Source organism: Myxine glutinosa, chromosome 2 (assembly GCF_964187855.1).
Source record: "Myxine glutinosa chromosome 2, kmMyxGlut1.1, whole genome shotgun sequence".
Taxonomy (NCBI): domain Eukaryota; kingdom Metazoa; phylum Chordata; class Myxini; order Myxiniformes; family Myxinidae; genus Myxine; species Myxine glutinosa.
Window position 1 is genome coordinate 12,719,069 of NC_136262.1, and position 21,211 is coordinate 12,740,279.

The 21,211-nt window shown below is 43.4% G+C and overlaps 1 protein-coding gene across 1 annotated transcript in view; it reads left to right on the forward strand.

Moving 5' to 3' along the window:
* Nucleotides 1-21,211, forward strand: part of LOC137422414 (teneurin-3) — a 419,444-nt gene that overhangs the window by 196,979 nt on the left and 201,254 nt on the right. The window contains exons 9-10 of the mRNA XM_078772563.1: nucleotides 12,994-13,204; nucleotides 17,367-17,468. Coding sequence (XP_078628689.1) covers nucleotides 12,994-13,204; nucleotides 17,367-17,468 — 313 coding nt within the window. The remainder of the gene's footprint in view (nucleotides 1-12,993; nucleotides 13,205-17,366; nucleotides 17,469-21,211) is intronic.

The following is a 21,211-nucleotide window of genomic DNA, read 5'->3' on the forward strand; positions in this document are numbered from 1 at the left end:
CGTGTCCGTGATAAACAGAAGGCTGCCTGAATGGCCGACGCTCATGGCAGGCAGCGAGCGCCGGCCTGGTCGTTTCCCGACCCGCCGAAAGTGCACGGTGGGCGGCACGTTCTGGCCTTCTGCCCGAACCTGGCGTGGTAATAGCACATGGTCGACGACCATTTCCCGACCCGACGGGTTCGGCCGACGGGGCGTCGCGGCGGCCGCTGCCGTCAGTGGCGCGGACTCGGCCGGTGGAGGTGCCGGTCGTGGCGCGGGCATTGCCTCGGTCGGCCCAGGGTCCCAGGCGGCCGCCACAAAGCCCAGATCGGTGGAGTGTTGCAGTGATGGTTGTTCTTCTGGAAGTTTCTCCCATCTCCACACAGGATCTCTGGAGCTCAGCCAGTGACCATCGGGTTCTTGGTCACCTCCCTTTCCAAGACCCTTCTCTCCCGATTGCTGAGTTTGGCCGGGCGGCCAGCTCGAGGAGGAGTCCTGGTTGTTCCAAACTACCTCCATTTAAGAATTATAGAGGCCACTGTGCTCTTGGGAACCTCCAATGCAGCAGAATTTTTTTATAGGCTTCCCCAGATCTGTGCTTCGACACAATCCTGTCTCTGAGCTTTGCAGGCAGTTCCTTCGACCTCATGGCTTGGTTTTTGCTCTGATATGCATTGTCAGCTGTGAGACCTTATATAGACAGGTGTGTGCCTTTCCAAATAATGTCCAATCAATTGAATTTACCACAGGTGGATTCCAATCAAGGTGCAGAAACATCTCAAAGATGGTCAAGAGAAATGGGAGGCACCTGAGCTAAATTTCAAGTGTCATAGCAAAGGGTATGAATACTTATGTAAATGTGATATTTCAGTTTTTTTTTTTAATAAACTTGCAAAAGTTTCTAAAATCCTGTTTTCTCTTTGTCGTTATGGGGTATTGAGTGTAGATTGATGAGGGAAAAAATGAATTTAAACGATTTCAGCATAAGGATGCAACAAAACAAAATGTGAAAAAAGTGAAGGGGTCTGAATACTTCTGAATGCACTGTAAGTAGCTGTTGACTGTTAGAGAAGGTCGTGGCTCTTAGGTGTTTTGACCTGTGCATTTCAAAGGATAATTGGAGAAGTTTCAGGAGAAAATGGGAAGACAGAAATATACTGGCGACATTAATATGATGAATATTTTAAGGAAGGTGTGAAATAATATAACTCTGGACTCAAAGAGATACGTGAAAGAAAAAGCGAAATTGTTGTTGTGGAACAAATCTGTCAAAGAGGAACGAACAAGTGCAGTGAGAGAACTCCACACCGATGGCATAAAAGATGAGATATCGGTTAATTGCAATGGTTTTGGTACATTTAATGAAGAAAACGTAATCACTTTGGAGTAACTGGGAAGATTGCTCCATGGCCATTGGGGAAAAGTGTGGTTTACAAAAGTTTTGTGCCATTTTGATGATTTAGTGAATAACAGGAACTTGAAGCAGACATCCGGCTAGAGCAGCACACATCATGCTTCATGTATCCCGCTGGGATGAACAATCATTCGATTATGTGGAACACCAGGGTGCACGTAGGTACGACCGTATGATGATAGACCAACAGTTGGTGAAAGTCTGTTCCGAGCACTGCTGGATAATTAGCACAAAACTACTAAGTGAACACATGTTGCATGCATGGTCAGCTTTCCACAAATATGAGTGTGGGCGCAATCAGGGAGACGACCCTAATACAGTAGTTGGGAAGTCGAGGGACGTGAGTAATGTGTGACGAAGGGAAAAAACGGGAATTATGCACTCAAAATACACGGCGTTCGGCATATTTCACTCCTGAAAGATATTTCAGAAATATATCAACTATTTTAAACATAAACATACGTTCGTCATATCATTTTTATTTTAAAATAGATAAACCGCAGGCTCTGGTGTTTCTGCATTTTCGAAAACATTTTGTGCTCATAACCTTAATCTTATGGGCATGTTCCCAATCATAAACTACTAATTACAAGGATAAAAATTTGCATTTATATAGCACTTTTGATGTTGTTCGTTTATTTTTCAAGTCGCTTCACTTATATCTATTTCGCTCCCGATACTTTCAATGGAATATTTTTTTTCAAGAATTTTTTCAAGAATACCGATGACAAAAATGTCACCTCCTCCATCCTTGTGATGACAGTAGCAACCAGTTTATTCAGTTTATTGATTTCCTCTTTGTTTGCTTATTTCGCTTATTGTTTTTGCTTATTTATTATTATTTATTATTATTATTATTTATTATTATTATTTTGTTTATTGCTTATTTATTTTATTTATTATATTTATTTTGCTTATTTCTTATTATTTTGTTTATTGTTTTTGCCTATTTGTTTTTGTTTTGCTTATTTTGTTGTTTCTTTGTTTGCTTATTTCGCTTATTGTTTTTGCTTGTTTATTATTTATTAATTATTATTTATTCCTATTTATTATTATTATTTATTATTTATTATTATTTATTATTATTATTTTGTTTATTGCTTATTTATTTTATTTATTATATTTATTTTGCTTATTTATTATTATTTTGTTTATTGTTTTTGCCTATTTGTTTTTGTTTTGCTTATTTTGTTGTTTCTTTGTTTGCTTATTCGGTTTATTGTTTGTTTGTTTGTTTTGTCCGCTATGGACTGTTCCGTTTGACCCATCCGCTTCATCTGCTCGCCATCACACCTGTTATTCAATGTTCACAAAGAAAGCAAATATCCATCGTGCTCCGAAATGCAAAACAAGACTTGAAAAGACCCTTCCCATGTCCTCTTCCTCAAGACTGCATGGGGTAAGGTGTTCTATGAACTTTGTAGTTGATTAATGAATTAATTTTGATCAATTACATGTGCAAACAGGTAGAACTAGAATGGCACTCGGTAGAGCGCATACCTCCGCCAGGCTGAATAGTTTATGTTTTGTATCCCAGTGATAGACCAGGTCTGGATTCGGACCTGAACCAAAATCGAATCGGCTTGGTCTTGTCACCTATCCAAACGCATCCACCAAATTTTGGTATAAATTGTCCGCAAGACCGCATCGTTTTCAAATGTTGTACTATGTATCGTTTTTGGCCCCATCTCTTAATGGTGAAGAATCAGTAAGAAAAAAAAAAAGATCGTATCTTCATCCGGATCTTCACCAAAATCAAAGAAATTCATCCTTGTCACATTTCCAAACTGTCCACCAAGTTTCGCCTGAATCCGTCCATAGGTTTTTGAGATATCCTGCTCACAGAGAGACACAGACAAAAAAACAAACAGACAAACAAACAGAAAATATAACCTCTGCCCACCTTCGGTGGCGGAGGCAATAATTCCATTATTACGTGTTTTATATTCAATCCTTGTTGAAATTTCCTTCACATCTGGCTTTCTGACCACCCCGACTTGCTCAGTCGACTCATCGCTATCAATGGAACCCTCTCTCGCTCAGTAAAAGCTGGATTGGCCAAAGGTACTGGCTTGAACCCAGTCCTGCTCCTCATTGAGGTCACCATCTCCGATGCTCTGGAAAACGCTGTACTTCTTTTGGCGGATGATTCCCCATCTTGTTGCATGCTCATCCTATCTCAATGGCATGCAGACAATACCTGCCTTTCTGGTATTCTGTAAGTGAAGATTTGCTGGTTTTACAAACGGAATATGTTGCCTAATCATGGCAAATCTCACAATTTCACTCTACAATTATCAAATGAGCCAACCTATCGATTACAATGGTCATTCACTGGAAGATTGAACCTCTAGATGTCACTTCAGGTGACGTCCTGTCCTGGGATCACCATATAGGAAGCTGGCCTCCAAAGCAAGCAGCAGACTGGGTATCCTCCATCATTCCAAGTCCTTCCTTGAAAAAGCAGAGCTACTCAGCCTGCCAGGCCTTGGCCTGTAGTTCAAGACCTATAGGCTGCCACCACAGCATCATCAGATCTGTTCTCTACTGGAATCTGTGAAATCTAAAGCTATCATCATTATTTGCATCTCTTACAATGCAGCCAAAGTACAAGGTCTGCTTTTTTCATATCGCAGACAGGTCAGTGGCCTCTCCAACCTTTTCCAGGAATTGCAGGATGCATGCTTTCTTCCATTAATAACCCTCCTAATTAACCTCAACTCTTTTGTTCCTCTTTTCTTACATTGGTGGATTACCTGCATGAGGTTATTCAATCGCTCTCTTTCCCCCAGGACTTTAAGCGGATGATTCATGTCACCCCAATGCCTACACACAATCTTTTTTTTACCCCCGCTAACCCCACTGAACCTAACGCCACTCTTTTACTGGAAGGTTACTATGGTTCCTTCCCTCCTTTTACTCCTTGTTTCCTCTTCCTTTTCCCCTTTTCTAGCCCGTCCTGTGCACAGCAAGAGATGCGATTTTGTAATAACTTATATCTGTCTGTCTGTCTGTCTGTCTGTGTCTGTGTGTTTGTGTCTGTCCAGGGCTAACTTTTTGCAATTTGAGTCTTGTCATCAATTTTTCACCAAAGCTCTGTTATGATAATACGGAGAATAAGGCAAATTAATAATTTGATCAAAAGGACAAAGGTCAGCGTCACATAAAATCATCAATTTTCACCCGGTTGACCTGAAATTTAAAGAATTTGCATATCGGTTCACAGAATTAGTTCACCAATCAAAAGCTAGAAGCTGATTTTTTTAATTTTTTTTTTAGACCTATAGCTCAAAGGTCAAAGCTGCAAAAAATAATCAATTTTCATTTTGCTTTTTGTTATTGTTGTTATTTTTTGGATACCAAGTCGAGGCTCATAAGAACTAACATGCAGAAACATAATGAGGGGGCAGATAAAGAGAAGCACAACAACAGTAGGTAACATGGACATCAGGAGATCTGTGGAAGAGAGAGAGAGGGCTGGGGTATGGTACAGTGGTACACGGTATAAACCCTTGCTTGTTTTGGCCTACTGTCACCCTACTGCCCCACCGTCAGTTCGTTGCCTTTTTACCCGCTCACCTCGCTTTTCCACGAGACTCAGTCTTGTATGGAAAAAGTAGTCTTGCAGTATGTGTTTTCATATTTTGCTAAATTCCATGATTTGGATTAGCTGTATAATTAGTACTATTTGAATACAGGGAGTGCAAGTGTATGCATATGGCATTGTGGGCCAAATATTATTTATGTGTACAATGAATACTTTGCAATGAATTATACCTAATACAGTATCAGCACATTCCTACTCTCAGCATTTCACAGGATATGACATCCCGGCTAACACAACACCGTTGGGCCAACGTTGGCCCAACGGTGTTGTGTTAGCTGGGATATCTCTGTTATGCAGTTCGTATATATTTGCTTGCACTGTATATTGTTTTATGTTTTCACTTTTTATGGAAGAATGTTACGTATTAATTTGCTTTTATCCTCTTATACCGCATGCATATGCTGGGGCACGCGGAATGGCTGGTGGAGTAGCTAACTGAATTGGGAATTTTTGTGATTGGAAACAAAGAGTGGCTCATGTGAGTGGGACAATATCGGGCTCGGAGGTTGTAGGTTGTCGGGTACCTCAGGGATCAGTATAAGGACCGGTGTTTAATCATAATTTGCACCAATGATTTGAACAGTGTGTTTTAGAGTAAGTTATGCAAATTTGCAAAGGGTAAGCTATCCAAATTTGCAGATCACACAAACCTTGGAGGGAAGGTAGATAGCAGAGAGGAGGGCACGGATGGGAATCAGATTCAGGAAAGTCAGGATACTTAAACCACCTTTAGGTCATAAAAGTCAGGATACTTAGATTGGGAAAAATATTGGCGGATGCAGTTTAAGCATGAAAATGGAGATTGCATGATACAAAGGGCAAGATTTGAAAGTGTCTCACAGGAGAAGAGTCTGGGAGTGGTAATAGATACGGATAAAGGTAAGCAGACAGGACAGTGCCAGGCAGCCATCGGTGAAGCAAATAGGGGTTCAGGTTGTATTTAAAATCAAACGAGGTAATGTTAACACTATACAGGGACTTGGTGAGGCCTCACTTCGAATATTGTGTATAATTCTGGTCACCACATCTGAGGAAGGACAGAGTTGCCATAGCGAGCGCACAATGTAGAGCATCTACATTGATTTGGGGCCTAGCTAGATGACGTCATGGAAGTGGCTGAAGACTTTTCACATTAGAAAGGAGACAATTCTGAGGGTATATGATTGAGATGTTTAACGTAATGAAGTTTATCGACAAAACAAATACTGGAGTTTTTTTCCGCAGAGTAGACGGTGTCAGACCAGGGCCACAAACTTACTGTAAAGAAGAAGAGAGTGAGGGGAAAATCCCTGGGCCGGTCCAAAAATTATTTTTTTTAGTAATAAACACTGGTTATATCCCTGGGCCGGTCCCACTGTTGTCCTCACAACTCTTCCTACCCAGATTGAATGAATGCGGTGTTGATGCAGTGCAGGCATGATGGGCCAAATGGCCTCTTCATGTGTCCAACACGAATATGGGCATGACAGGCAAATTATTTGAGGAGAATAGATTCCAACTTGGATCTTTCCATCAGCACGTATACCACCAGGACCCACTGGACTCCGTCTTCTCCATTTTCGTCCACGTGTCTCTATGGGAAACAATAGCGAGAGTGCCATTGTTGGACCCGATTGTTTATGCCGCACGTATAAAGAAACAACCCTCAATAGCAAAATGTCGCAGCTATTGAACTGTCAGTGGGATTGATTTCCTGTTCGTAATTCGATTTTTATTTATCATTTGGAAAGGTCGTGCTGATTACTCATTTATACTCATGTAATCGATTATTCGGTAAAAAGAGCTTTCTTTGATCAGTTTAATCAACAATTTCTTTGATCAGTTTAATAGCAACAAATCCTGGAGTATCACTTTGACAAACCTCTACTACCTGAAATACCTAATATGTGCTTATACTGGATTATTTATATTTTCATATTTTGTTGCACTTCCTTCTGCATAGTAAATGTTTATTTTTATTAGCCAGTCCCGCGCAGCAGGAGACAGGGTTTTTGCAATTGTATGTGTGTCTGTCTGTCTGTGTGTCTGTCTGTCCAGGCCTTAACTTTTTATTTTTTGTGCTTTTGTTATCAAATTTTCAACAAACCCTTGTTATGAGAACATAGAGAAGCCGAATTAATAATTGGGTCAAAATGCCAAAGGTCAAACTCACAGTGAGTAGAAATAGGCCTTTATTAGCCCGTCCGCCGCTGGGATGCATGAGACGGCCGGGTTTTTAAAATTGCTTCCGTCTTTATTTATTTACCATTTGAGCTTCATTGTGTCTGTAAAGGCCATAACTTCTTTACCGTTTTTACCACAAGGCTCCACTGGTGTGTCATGAAATGTTAAAAAAAAATTGTTGTGAGAATATGGAGAACACTAAATTAATAAAATGTACAGGTTTGTTTTTACCTCTTGCTTTTATCAAGTTTAGTTTAGTTTAGAGGAAGAGGATGAGCAGATATCCTGTCACTTCCATATTATCTTACTATAATTCACCAAATGTCTGTCTGTCTATCTGTGTATGTCCGTCCATTCGAAGGTACCGCAACAACGGCTGCACCGATGGCAACTATATTTTGGGTTGGTAATCCTGGGATCTCCTGGAGTAAAATAGGGTATATTGTTTTTCCAATTTCAGCTTTGGCCTCCAGCATTTTCAGGTTTGGACTCCCGCATAACGTTATTTCCCAAGTGCCGCACAAACGGCTGCACCGATCGCTGCACGGCTGCATCGATCGCTGCACGGCTGCACCGAACGGCTGCACCGATCGGACTCGGTGACCTCGGACAAAGACCTTTTATAAGGACATGGGTTGAATTCCTGCTTGAGAGAATGCCAACCTCCTCCCCGTCATCACGGTCGTCTCTCCAACTCACAATCCCACGAGATATGTGGAAAGGACGACCCAAAACCAATTATCTTCTTTTTGATTCATATATAAACATCATTAAAAGTAAATAATGACCTCGGCCAAAGTTCAAACGACGTGGGTTTAATCTCATGAGAGAATTCCACATAGCTATTTGGGTGGTGTATAGGCCAACAGATCGCTGTCTCCATCGATCTTCCCAAGGCCGTAACACCTATCGGCTCAAAATCCTTTCAACTGTTGACTTGGTAGTTTTTACAATGAAGGAAGCATTAACAATGTTGTTAAAAGTTTATTTTGTGATTAATTTGTGATTGGAGTTATGTTGTTTGGAATGAAAAAAGAGATATCGAGTTCAAGTAAATGACGACATGCCGTGATGGTTTCTACTTTCTAAAGGCCCGTTCTCACTTGAACGATTTTTTGTACAACTGCGGTGCGACTAAAAAATCGTACAGCCGTGCGATTTCTGTATGAATTTCCCTGTTTTTTTCCGCACAGTCTCACTTGTACAACTGCCGTGCGACTGCCGTTAAACTCTCCTGCGACTTTTCCTCCCGAAACATCCGATAACGGTTCAAGTTGCGTGCGACTGCCGTACAACCTCAACGAGTCCCGCGCAAGCGCCGTGCGATTTTTGTTCAACTTGCGTGCGACCTGTGTGCATGCGGTACAACCGCTGTACAACCAATCAGAGCGCCGTGCGTCCGCCGTACAAGCGCCGTTCGATCCGCGTGAATCGCATAAAAGCAGGGCCTTTTGGCGTCAATCTTCATAACCACACTTGATGTTTAACAGTCAACAAGTATTCAACACAACACAATGATGCCACCGAAGAAGGCCGACGCCAAGCATCCAGCCAAGGCACCCAGGAGGAGAAGAGGCAGAGCAAGCAAGCAGTCTGAAGACGTCGCTGAAGACGCCGCCACCGCCCCCGCCGCTGCCACCCCCGCCGAGGAGGAGGCCCACGGCAACTCGGACGGCTCGGTGAAGTTGGTGGCGCAGTCAACCCACTCCACCAACGACGTCCCTGCGACGAAGACGAAGACGAAGAAGGCCAAGCCCCCCAAGCTCAACCTGAACACAGAGGAGGAGAATGACCGCTGAGTGGCTGGCACAGAACGAGCTGCTGTACGAAAGGAGCCTCCGCGAGTACAAAGGCAAGGCGAAGCGGGACAAGCTGTGGGAGGACAGGGCACGCAAGATGGTCGACCCCGCGGCACTCTACACCTGGTACCTGGGTATGCGGACACGATATGCCAAGCTGAAGGAGGGGTCTCCGTCCGGCTCCGGTGCCTAGCAACACACTGAGAGGGAGAAGTGGATCCTGAGCGCCTTCAACCTCTTGAGAAGGCATATTGTCCGCAAGCAGCCAAGGACGTCCAAGCTGAAGCTGTCCAGTGCCTCGTCTCAGCAGGAGTCGAGCCAGCAGTCGAGCCAGCCAGAGCCAGAGCCAGAATCAGAGTTCTCTGACCTGATGCAAGACCTCGACAACTTCGACTATGACGACTCCCTAGCCGAGCCACCGAGCGAGCCGAAGAAGAGGGGGAAGAAGCACGCAACCGCTGACGTGCATGCGGTACAACCGCTGTACAACCAATCAGAGCGCCGTGCGTCCGCCGTACAAGCGCCGTTCGATCCGCGTGAATCGCATGAGCTGGAGGCGCTGGCAAAGAAGGCTCAAGAGAGCGACTTTCTGCACAAGCTGATCCAGGCGCAGCTGGCGGTTGAGAAACCTGCTGCTGCCGAGCCGTCCAGTGTGTGGGAGAAGTTTGGGGCCTGGCAGGTGGACACGTACAAGCAGATTGACAACTCACTCTGGGACGACTTCGAGCAAGAGGCTTCCAACTTGGTGTCACGCTTCGTCGCAAGGTGCAAGGCGCTGCAGGCTCACATCCAGCAACCACAGCTGCAGCTACCACAGCCGTACAACTGGTCTCAACCACAGATGGGATACCAGCCACCGCCGTCCAGCTTCCAGCAGTCGTCCGGCTTCCAGCAGCCCTACCAGCAGCAGCAGCCCACGTACCACCAGCTGGCGTCTGTGTGCTTTCGCTCTGCCCCACTAACAACCTGCACCTCCATCATCTTGCCAGCCCCGCTGATGTCCTCACTGGCGCCGAGCGTGACGGAGTCCACTGCGACGACCCAGGCTACGCTCAACCTATCTGCTACCTCGATGTCCTTGATGTTCAACTACAACGATCTGCCCTGCACGCCCATGGCTACGAGCTCGCAGCTGAACACTCTGGTTACGCGGTCTCCGGCGGACGACTATCAGCCGCATCAGCAGCAGCATGATGATGAAGATGGTGACGATGGTGCTGAGATGGAAGACTGATCTGAAGAAATCTTCCTTGCTCGGGGGTCAAACCCCGGGCGCGCTCGAAAATCAAACGGCCCTTTTCAGGGCCACGGACAAAGTTCAATAAAAAAAAGAAATTATATAAATAATTGAATAAATCATTGAATGAATGAATAAATAAATAAATGCATGAAAGTTTGTTGTGGTAAATAAAAGTTCCCAAACACCAGTACCCCCCCCCCCCCCCCCACCCCCCCCCCATGTACATGGGCATTAAGATAGGACTACTGGCTTCCCAGATGTACATGGGCATTAAGATAGGATTACTGGGTACATGTACATGTAAATGTACTTTTAATTATTAAACATATTTTTATTTATCTATTTATTTACTTAGTTATAAGGGGGAAGTGGGGAAAAGCATTTGACTTATTTTGGGGAAATGGGACAACTTTCATTTCATTTGCGACTATGTAGTATATGTGAGTTATTTGGGACTATGGGTCATTGGACTTTTATTAGCTTGTTATGGCATTGCAAAGTTTGAACCTTTTGGGATAGTGTGGGTGGCCCTGAAAAGGGCTGTTTGATCTTCGAGCGCGCCCGGGTTTTGACCCCCGAGTAATGAAGATTTCTTCAGATCATGTCGTTCTGCCACGCCACCGCACCGACTGGGCTGTTGTAATAGTGCTTCAGGTAGAGTCGCTGCCTCTTTGCTGCCTTCTGGCTCAGGTTGCCGGGCCCCATGGCCTCCAGTTCGTCGAGTCGGGCATCGTCCCTCCAGGTGCCACGGACCACTTGGTGGGCCTCGTCTTCCTGGTCGACCACCACGTTCTGGAGCATCGGGTAGCGCAGCCACATGAGGTTGTGGAGGCTGCAGCAGGCCATCACCATTGCAACCACTGTGTCGGGCTTCTGGCGGAGAGCGGTGAGCAGACACATGAACCAGTTGGCGAGGATGCCGAAGGCGTTTTCGATGATTCTTCTCGCCCTCGAAAGACGGTAGTTGAATATGCGCTCATCATCGGCCATGTTTCTTCGTGAGAAGGGCTTCATCATCCAGGTCTTGAGGGCGAACGCATCATCGCCGATGAAGAAGAACGGCGTGTCTTGGTCATCTCTGGGAAGAGGCTCTGCATCTGGGAAGCCGATCTACTTGTCTTCGATGGCCGTCTTCAGTTCGCACTGGTTCCACAGTTGGGCGTCGGACACAGAGCCGTTGGCACCGTAGCTCACCCACATGAACTTGTAGTCTGCGTCAACCAAGGACATGAGCACCATGGAGTGATAGCCTGTGTAGTTGTAGTACAGCGAGCCTGCGTTGGCTGGACACCGGATGTGGATGTGCTTGCTGTCGAGAGCACCCAGGGTGTGATGGAAGTTCCATCTGCGGCCAAACATCTCAGCGATCTCCATCCAGCCTTCTGGTGTTGAGGGGGTGGAGATGACCTCGTTGGCGTACTCGACCAGGATTGCCTCGCAGAACTCGACCATGATGTTGCTGATGGTGTTGTGGGCCACTCTGAACGAGAATATCAGCAACTTGTAGCTGTCGCCGGTCGCCAGATGCCTCAGGGTGATGGCCAGCTTGAGACCAGGGACGAGTGAGTGCCTTCCTACACCACGTGTCCTTCTTCTCCAGCCTCGGACCCAGCCGGTCGAGCAGCTCCCGGAACATGCGGGGCTCGACACGCACGAAGTTGCGGAAGGCTGACACGTCTTCTTCCCGCAGCCCCACCATCAGTTGCTCGTATTGGCCGTGGAGGGGCTTTCGCAGCAGCCATGGCCTGGTCTGGTAGCGCTTGGCCCGCCTCTGCCGTCTTCTTCTTCGTCTCTGTGCCAGCACCTGAGCCATCAGTAGGTTGTTGCGCACATCATCTGCTTGCAGTGCTGCAAGGAGCCCCAGCAGCCTCAGTCTTCTCAGTCTTCTCTGGTTGTCTTCCATCTTGATGTGGACAGTTTGAACATCAGGTAGCAAATGATTTTGCGGCCGCTGAGGCCGCTTTTTATATGCTTGTTGGTGAGATCCACCCAGGTTGGACGGCAGTAGCACCGCGCTCGCATGGGGTCGCACCGCACTTGCATGAGATTCCTACAGCTTGTACAACAGTCTGATGGCAGTCGCACCGGGCTCTCATGAGATCCGCACAGGTTGCACGGCAGTCTGATGGATGTCGCACGGGGTCTGCTGGGAGTCGCACGGTGAGCCGTTGTAGTATTTGTTGCACGTTGCACGTTGAGCCGTGCGGCTCTCCTCAGACTTCCGTGCGACCTATCAGACTGCTGTGCGACCCCGATGCGACCAATGCGAACTATGCGAAACGTGCGACAGCCGTATGGAAATTTTCCACAGTTGAAAAAACTCGCACGGGCATGTGACCCGTCCGAATTACCAGTGATTACACACGACACCCCTACAAGCTGTGCGAATAATCAACAGACTGCTGTGCGACTCCCGTACGCCCTGTGCCCTGTAGAAAATCGTTCAAGTGAGAACGCGGTATAAACGTGAACTTTGCGGATCGCCATATGCAGATTCGCCACAGACCCATGATCGATGTTTCTACACGTGAACATACCTGTTTGTTTGCGAACGGGTACGTTTTTCATGGAAGTCCTTCACGAACTTGCTGTCCATGTCTGATGTGTGACTGAGGGTGTTACAGGAATGTGGAATTTATTGGTTTCATGCTTTAGCATTCGCCGTATCTGCATTGCCTGTTTGCGTCTGGCCTCCCACCCATGCGTAGCACTAGTACAGTATAATAGAGGAATTAAAAAGGACATAAAGTTTTATTTGCAAAATATATTATTCTTCATCTGTCTGTTTCAGTACGACTTTATGGAGGTTTTGGATGGACGACAAATTTCCACTGGTGGTTTACAAACATCCCTGCGGATATCACGGAGCCCAGGCCATCCAAGAAACTCACTGCATGTATGGATTGAGTTTTTCCGATATATGGAACAGGGCTTCTGGCATCTGGCCATATACAATGATGGATCACAATCTCAAAGCCTTGGATTTGTGGCAAGCTCCACTGGTGTGTCATTTTTTATTCTTTTCGCAAAAACTTTTCACCAATCTTTGTATTTATCGATCGATATCTTATTATTTGAAGATCGTTTTGAACAGAGAAATAATAAGCATTTCTCTGAAATTTAAAATACCTCATCCATTTTCTATGGTCTTCATATTTTTAAATGTTCCATCTTGTGCTTTGTACCTCCGCCAATGAAGGTTGATGTGAGGTTATGTTTTCACCGTCTTAGTCGGTTTGTTTGTTTGTCTGTCTGTTTGTTTGTGAATAGGATATCTCAAAAAGTTGCGGACGGATTTGGACGAAATTTTGTGTAGAGTTTGGGTATGTGACAATGACGAAATGATTCGATTTTGGTGAAGATATGATTCTGGATCTGGATTTGAAACCATTGAGAGACAGGGCAAAAAACGATATATATATATATCACGATATCTCAAAAAGTTATTGACTGATTCGGATGAATCTTGATGGACAGGTTGGTTGTGTGACAAGGATGAATCGATTCGATTTTGGTGAAGATTCAAATCCGGATCCAGATCAGATAATTATTTTAAGTGATTTTTCACCTTTCAGTGAAAGGGCAAAAACTAAGATATAGCATGATATCTCAAAAAGTTATGGACAGATTCAGATGAAATTTGGTGGACCGGTTGGGTGTGTCACAAGGACGAATCAGTTCGATTTTGGTGAAGATCTGAAAATGGATTCGGATACGAGAATTATTTAATTTTTAAGTGATTGTTTAACATTGAGTGATGGTGTTAAAAACTATATACAGCACGATATGTCAAAAGGTTTTGGATGACTTATGACAAAACTTGGTGGATGAGTTGCTCGGCGACAAGAACCACCCAATTAAATTTTGGTTCAGGTCCGAATCCAGATCCGGCCTGTCGGTGGGACACAAAACATAAACTGTTCAGCCTGGCGGAGGTATGCTCTCTACCGAGCGCCGTTCTAGTTTTCACTTGTGTTACATTTTCCACATTCTCCTTGTGTCTCTCCTTATCCCATCCCCCTTCCTCCTCCCCTCCATGTTGATGTCTAGAATGTATTTTCTTTTTCAATATTCTAAAGGCATCTTTCATGTATTTCATAGTGAGCAACAAGGTAAAACTGTTGACCTTAAACTAAATCTTAGATCTAAACTAGAACGCCACTCAGTAGAGCGCATACTCCCGCTGTGGGTCAAGTTGGAATAGTACGATTTCACAAAAGTTTGAGGGAGTAGTTCAGTGACAACACAAGACAAGACAACACAAGACAGACACTGCACAGATATATATATATATATATATTTAGAATATATAGAAGATAATGTTAAAAAAAACAAGGCAACTTCACTTACATTTTCGGATTCAGCGTTCAATTCTACATAAGTGAGTGTATTTTGAGGCGTGTGTACTTCAAATAAAATTGTAAGCCAGGAAAACGTTCGTTTCATTCCTTAGGGATACAACATGTAAAACTGGCCCAAACGTCAAAACAAAACTCGCTCATTTTAAGTCGTACAAGCTATTGCGACCACTCATTCTTCTGGGAAGAATCCCGTGCACATGCTGGTCACACTTATAACTCACCTAAGTCTTTATAAGTTCATCAAATACTGACACCGCGATTGACATTCGCTGAGGTAAATGATGATATCTCTTCTGAGGTAAAAATCAAACAAAAAAAACAGTTTTAAAGCATTATACATATCAAACGATACTTTTTATGAAACGGGGAAACCGAATACACACTTTTGTGGTTTTAAAATGACAGAATATGTCGTTATTAGAAAAAGAAAAAAGAACCTTGAAGACGATGCTGCTAACAAAATACACCGCTCTAATGCATAACCATGAGTTTAAACTACATTTACAACAAATATGAAAACTATTTTCATATCACAATGTTAAATACAGAATATATAGAAGATAATGTAAAAAAAAAAAAAAAAAAAAAAATGAGCCCTGTCTTCCAATGGTAAACAATCCTTCAAAAAATTCCTGGATCGGGAATAATATCCTGAGCTTCACCCAAAACTAATCAATTCATCCTTATCCCAAGGACAATCATCCCACCAACTTTCATCCAAATCCATTCAGAACTTTTCCAGATATCTTGTTCACAAACACACGAACACACACACACACACACACACACACGAACACACACACACACACACACACACACACGGTCACGAGTGAATGCATTACTCCCTGGCGGAAGTAACTAGAACGCCACTCAGAAGAGCGCATACTCCCGCCGTGGGTCAAGTTGGAATAGTTCGATTTCACAAAAGTTTGAGGGAGTAGTTCAGTGACAACACAAGACAACACAAGACAAGACAACACAAGACAAGACAACACAAGACAGACACTGCACAGATATATATTTAGAATATATAGAAGATAATGTTTAAAAAAAACAAGGCAATTTCACTTACATTTTCGGATTCAGCGTTCAATTCTACATAAGCGAGTGTATTCTGAGGCATGTGTGACTTCAAATAAAATTGTAAGCCAGGAAAACGTTCGTTTCATTCCTTAGGGATACAACATGTAAAACTGGCTCAAACGTCAAAACAAAACTCGCTCATTTTAAGTCGTGCAAGCTAATGCGACCACTCATTCTTCTGGGAAGAATCCCGTGCACATGCTTGTCACACTTATAAATCACCTAAGTCTTTATAAGTTCATCAAATACTGACACCGCGATTGACATTCGCTGAGGTAAATGATGATATCTCTTCTGAGGTAAAAATCAAACAAAAAAAACAGTTTTAAAGCATTATACATATCAAACGATACTTTTTATGAAACGGGGAAACCTAATACACTTTTGTGGTTTTAAAATGACAGAATATGTCGTTATTAGAAAAAGAAAAAAGAACCTTGAAGACGACGCTGCTAACAAAATACACCGCTCTAACGCATAACCATGAGTTTAAACTACATTTACAACAAATATGAAAACTATTTTCATATCACAATGTTAAATACAGAATATATAGAAGATAATGTAAAAAAAAAGAAAAAAAAACATGAGCCCCGTCTTCCAATGGTAAACAATCCTTCAAAAAATTCCTGGATCCGGAATAATATCCTGAGTTTCACCAAAAACTAATCAATTCTTCCTTATCCCAAGGGCAATCATCCCACCAACTTTCATCCAAATCCGTTCAGAACTTTTCCAGATATGTTGTTCACAAACACACGAACACACACGCACACACGGACACGATCGAATGCATTACTCCCGCCAGCTCGAAATACTTCATTACTTAATGATGATGTCACTATGTTACAGAAGCTGTCCAATAGATCATTACCATGGACAATTGATCATGGTACATGCTATTTGGGTCTCTCTAGAATTTAATGCAGTTGTGGATTATTGTTCCTTGCAGATGTTGAGATCCATGCAGACACAAATAACAAAGGGAGTAAGGTTGCCACATTGGGTTGGCAGAGAAGAGGGAGACATCAGATGGACAAATGGCAATGTTGGGAAGAATATTTTTAAAATGTTGGATTGACATGGCACAGACGTAGGAATTGCTACCGTGAAGAACTGAAGGAAAAATGATTCCACATGTGAGAGAAAAGAGGGTCGTAGGATTGGAGGTGATCTGACAGCTTGTATTTGGAGTGGGTGACAAGGTGTCGGTTCACGGATGCACAGGTACATGATGTAGCATTGTGGTGATGGGTAGGCCAGGAGTGCAAGGCCAGATTGAAGATGGAATTAAACCGATAACGCACGAGATTGTCCTTGGTGGGAGAGGATCAAGTGTAATTTTAGTTTGCCGATAGTTAATAGGAATGCTGTTCGTGGTGTTACGCACCACTGCATCCAAAGTTGGGGATGCAGGAGCTCTGGAATTCAGCAGGGAGCTTCGGTCCATTGCACTACATACGATATGCTGAGACGAGTTGAAGGATGTAAAGACTTCCCTCCTCCTCTACACCTCCCTCCTCCTCCCGTACCTACTCCTCATTGTAAGTGTCCGATTTAAAAACTAAGCTCAGGATATCCAGGATGGAAAGTCTCACGGTGAGGCCCAAAAAGTGAAGAAATTGTACTTCTTACAGAAAAACATGAACAAAGCAGCAGATACGCATTTTCACCTGAGCTTGTATTCATGACTGTTTCACCGTGTTGTTACCTTTTGAAGATGTGAACAGCGGCTGCCCTGCAAACTGCAGAGGGAACGGCCAATGCGTTTCTTCTTCCTGCCGCTGCTTTCATGGCTTTGTTGGACCTGATTGCTCTCCTGGTACGTCCCACACCTTTAACACGTACACTTGCACCTGGGGTTGAGCGTTAATGGAGTCGTGTCTTTAGAAACAGCAAAGCATAATAATTCACTTTGAGATCATCTTGCTACGTGTTAAATCAATTTGTACATTTGCCCATGTGGTGCAGGATGACGTAAAGGTAGTGCGCTTTACCTGTGGAGCTGCCTGCTCTGGGTTGGAATCTCAGGCTGACTGTAAACTGTCAGATTAGTGTATCTCAGGCAAGGAGTGAACCAAGGAGTCCCTCCGCCAGCATTAATTGATCGATGTTAAAGATCCGACATGATGTCTTTTGGGCATGCGGTGCCTTTTTTTTTTGAAAAGTAAGCAAGTTATCGCCAGTAATCTCACCAAATCACAAATTCCTGGTCTGATTGATTGATGGGAAGGAATGACAAGCACCACTTCCTTGATTTGCAGTATGAGAAAAAAAAAAATGCTTTCGTAAGTTCTCAACATGTGAGAAAATGATGAATTCCATTATTAATGATGTGGAAATCTGTTTTCTTCCTTTAATTACTGGGAATAACCACCATTTTGTCACAAAAGAGATCCTTCATAATTATGAAGTAATCATCAGTAGCTCCCGGCATCTTCACTGGAAGCCCAGAGCCCCAAGGAGTCTGGCCATCCCCATTGCATTCTGCCAGAGATAGAGTGGAGAAGAAACATTACATCGTTGTCTGTATTGTGTGAGTTGAAAGGAAGTTGTAATTTAATGGTGTACTGTTTCATTGAATGAAAATGTATTTATTGCATGAAAGCTTTGCTTGAACGTGTCAGCATTTAGCTTGTAGGTGTCAGTAGAATTGATCATACAGTTAATTTATCACAGGTAATACCAGCAGGGAGGGATATGAGGACTCTACTCTCCAGCCCCCGCCTCCCCCCTCCAGCAAATGCGCAAACATAAACACAAAAACGCACACAAAAACACAAAAACACACATACAACCACACATACAAAAACACACATACAACCATGCATACACACACAGACACAAACAACCACACACACAAAAACACATACAACCACACACACAAACGCAAAAACACACAAAACATACACATACAACCACACATACAAAAACACACACAAAACATACACATACAACCACACATACAAAAACACACACAAAACATACACATACAACCACACATACAAAAACACACACAAAAACAAACACAAAAGCACACAAACACACACAAAAACACATACAACCACACACACAAACGCAAAAACACACAAAACATACACATACAACCACACATACAAAAACACACACAAAACATACACATACAACCACACATACAAAAACACACACAAAACATACACATACAACCACACATACAAAAACACACACAAAAACACACAAAAGCACACAAACACACACAAAAGCACATACAACCACACACACAAACGCAAAAACACACAAAACATACACATACAACCACACATACAAAAACACACACAAAACATACACATACAACCACACATACAAAAACACACACAAAACATACACATACAACCACACATACAAAAACACACACAAAAACAAACACAAAACCACACAAACACACACAAAACACACGAAAACACACACAAAAACATGCATAAAACCACACACATACAGAAACACACATAAAAGCACACAAACACACACAAAACACTATCACATGAACACACACACATAAACACACCCACATACACACTTACATACTAACACACATGCTAAGATACAGAAACACACACTGACACACTAACACACACACACACACACACACACACACACACACACACACACACACACACACACACTGACTCACACACACACTGACTCACACACACTAACACACACGCACTAACATAAACTAACACACTAACTAACCCACTTTTTAATACACTGACGCACTAACTAGCATACACACTTGTTAACACACTACCACACTAACTAACCAACACACTTTTTAACACACTACCACACACTAACATCCACACTAACACACAAAGACAGTCCGTCAGTCCGTCTGTAAACACTTGAAACTTCTACTCCGAAATCGCTGATGGGATTGTGACCAAATTTGGCACAAATGATATATGTTGTGTTGTGACTAAAGTTTGTTCACGGCACAAAAACAATCGGGGTCGAAGGGGGCCAGGTTTGGCCCTCAAAATAGGTATTTGCTTTTTTCTCAGAAACTACACACGCAATTTCGATGAAACTTGACCACAAGCTTCTTCACCTGTGATGTACCAAGGTTTGTTCAAGGCATGAGAAAAATCGGGGTCTGAGGAGGTATATGGGGTTGGGGGAGGGCGGGTTCAGGAGTGTTGCCCCCCAAAATAGGTATTTTTTTGTTTTTTGTTTAAAGTCCTATGATTATGTTGGTATGATTTTACATGCTGCCCTGTCTTTTAGCAACCATTCAAAATTGGTTTAAAATACCTTCAGAAGGTGTAGTATACCGTTTATTCTACCAGGTGAGCACCAGGGGTATTGCCCCTATGTTTTATTGTATTACCATATCATGCTTTTCCTCAACGTTTACCTGTAGATGTACCAATTTCTTTCCCCCACCTCCTCCATACCCTTCATGCCCTCTGAACCCCCATGCACCTCATATCTCCCACACCCCCAATACACCTCATCGCCTCCTCCCACCCTATAAAGTTTTGAATCCACCTCTAGTTTTACCAAAATCATGTATTAATATTATGATGTATAAGATTCATCAAGGTTCACCAACCCTTTTTGTTCTCGATCGTTCCAAAACAAAGACAGAAACCTGAAATCGTACACACGGTGATCGGTAATGGCACCATCTGGCAGTAAATAACGTGACATCATAGCAATGTGAAATAATTTGTGTATTTCCAAAATGGTCGTGAACACAGAATTGTGTAAGAAAGTTTCTTTTGAATGAAAATGTCAAACCAGCTGAAATTTCAAGATGAGCGGTACGGTTTGGGCACGTGTGCATCTTCAGACAGAAATGGTGTTTTTACGTGGAGCAAAAGCTTTAAAAATGGACTTGAATCAGTAAAGGATGATGAACATGCTGTGTGCAACCAAATCCAGTAAAACCTGCCTGTTGGCGAATGGATGAGTTTGGCAAATTGACACATCAGTGACATAACGGAAAAACAAGGGATCATTGATGGAAATCGAGAAATCATCATTCATTGGAACCTTTTTATTAAATAAAGTAAGCACTCACTAGAGGTCCAAAAATATGTATCATTCCATCAGAAATCAGTTGGGACAGGAAGTCCCTCACCTCCATAATCAAGATTTGTCCCTGCACGATATCCATTAAGTCTGCGGACCACTCATTGAGAATCGATGTAAATGTGACCTGCAATAGTGGTGTGAGGTGTACCTGTAGTAAAGGCTACTCACCTTAACACATTAGTATGACTATGGGGGTAAATACCATTTGTAGGGTAAATGTCATTGACTTGGTGTCATCCTGGTGTTTCACAGGCAGGGCGATTCATCAAGGTGTGTGCCGTCCCTCAGATGGACGTTAAGTGGGCATCCTGTCTGCCGGCATTCGTTGGTGGACGTTTAAGACCTCATGGTGTCCTTCATGAAGAATAGGCGAACTATCGTGCGTGCGTACTATCGTGCGTGCGTTCTATCGTGCGTGCGTACTATCGTGCGTGCGTTCTATCGTGCGTGCGTACTATCGTGCGTGCGTTCTATCGTGCGTGCGTACCA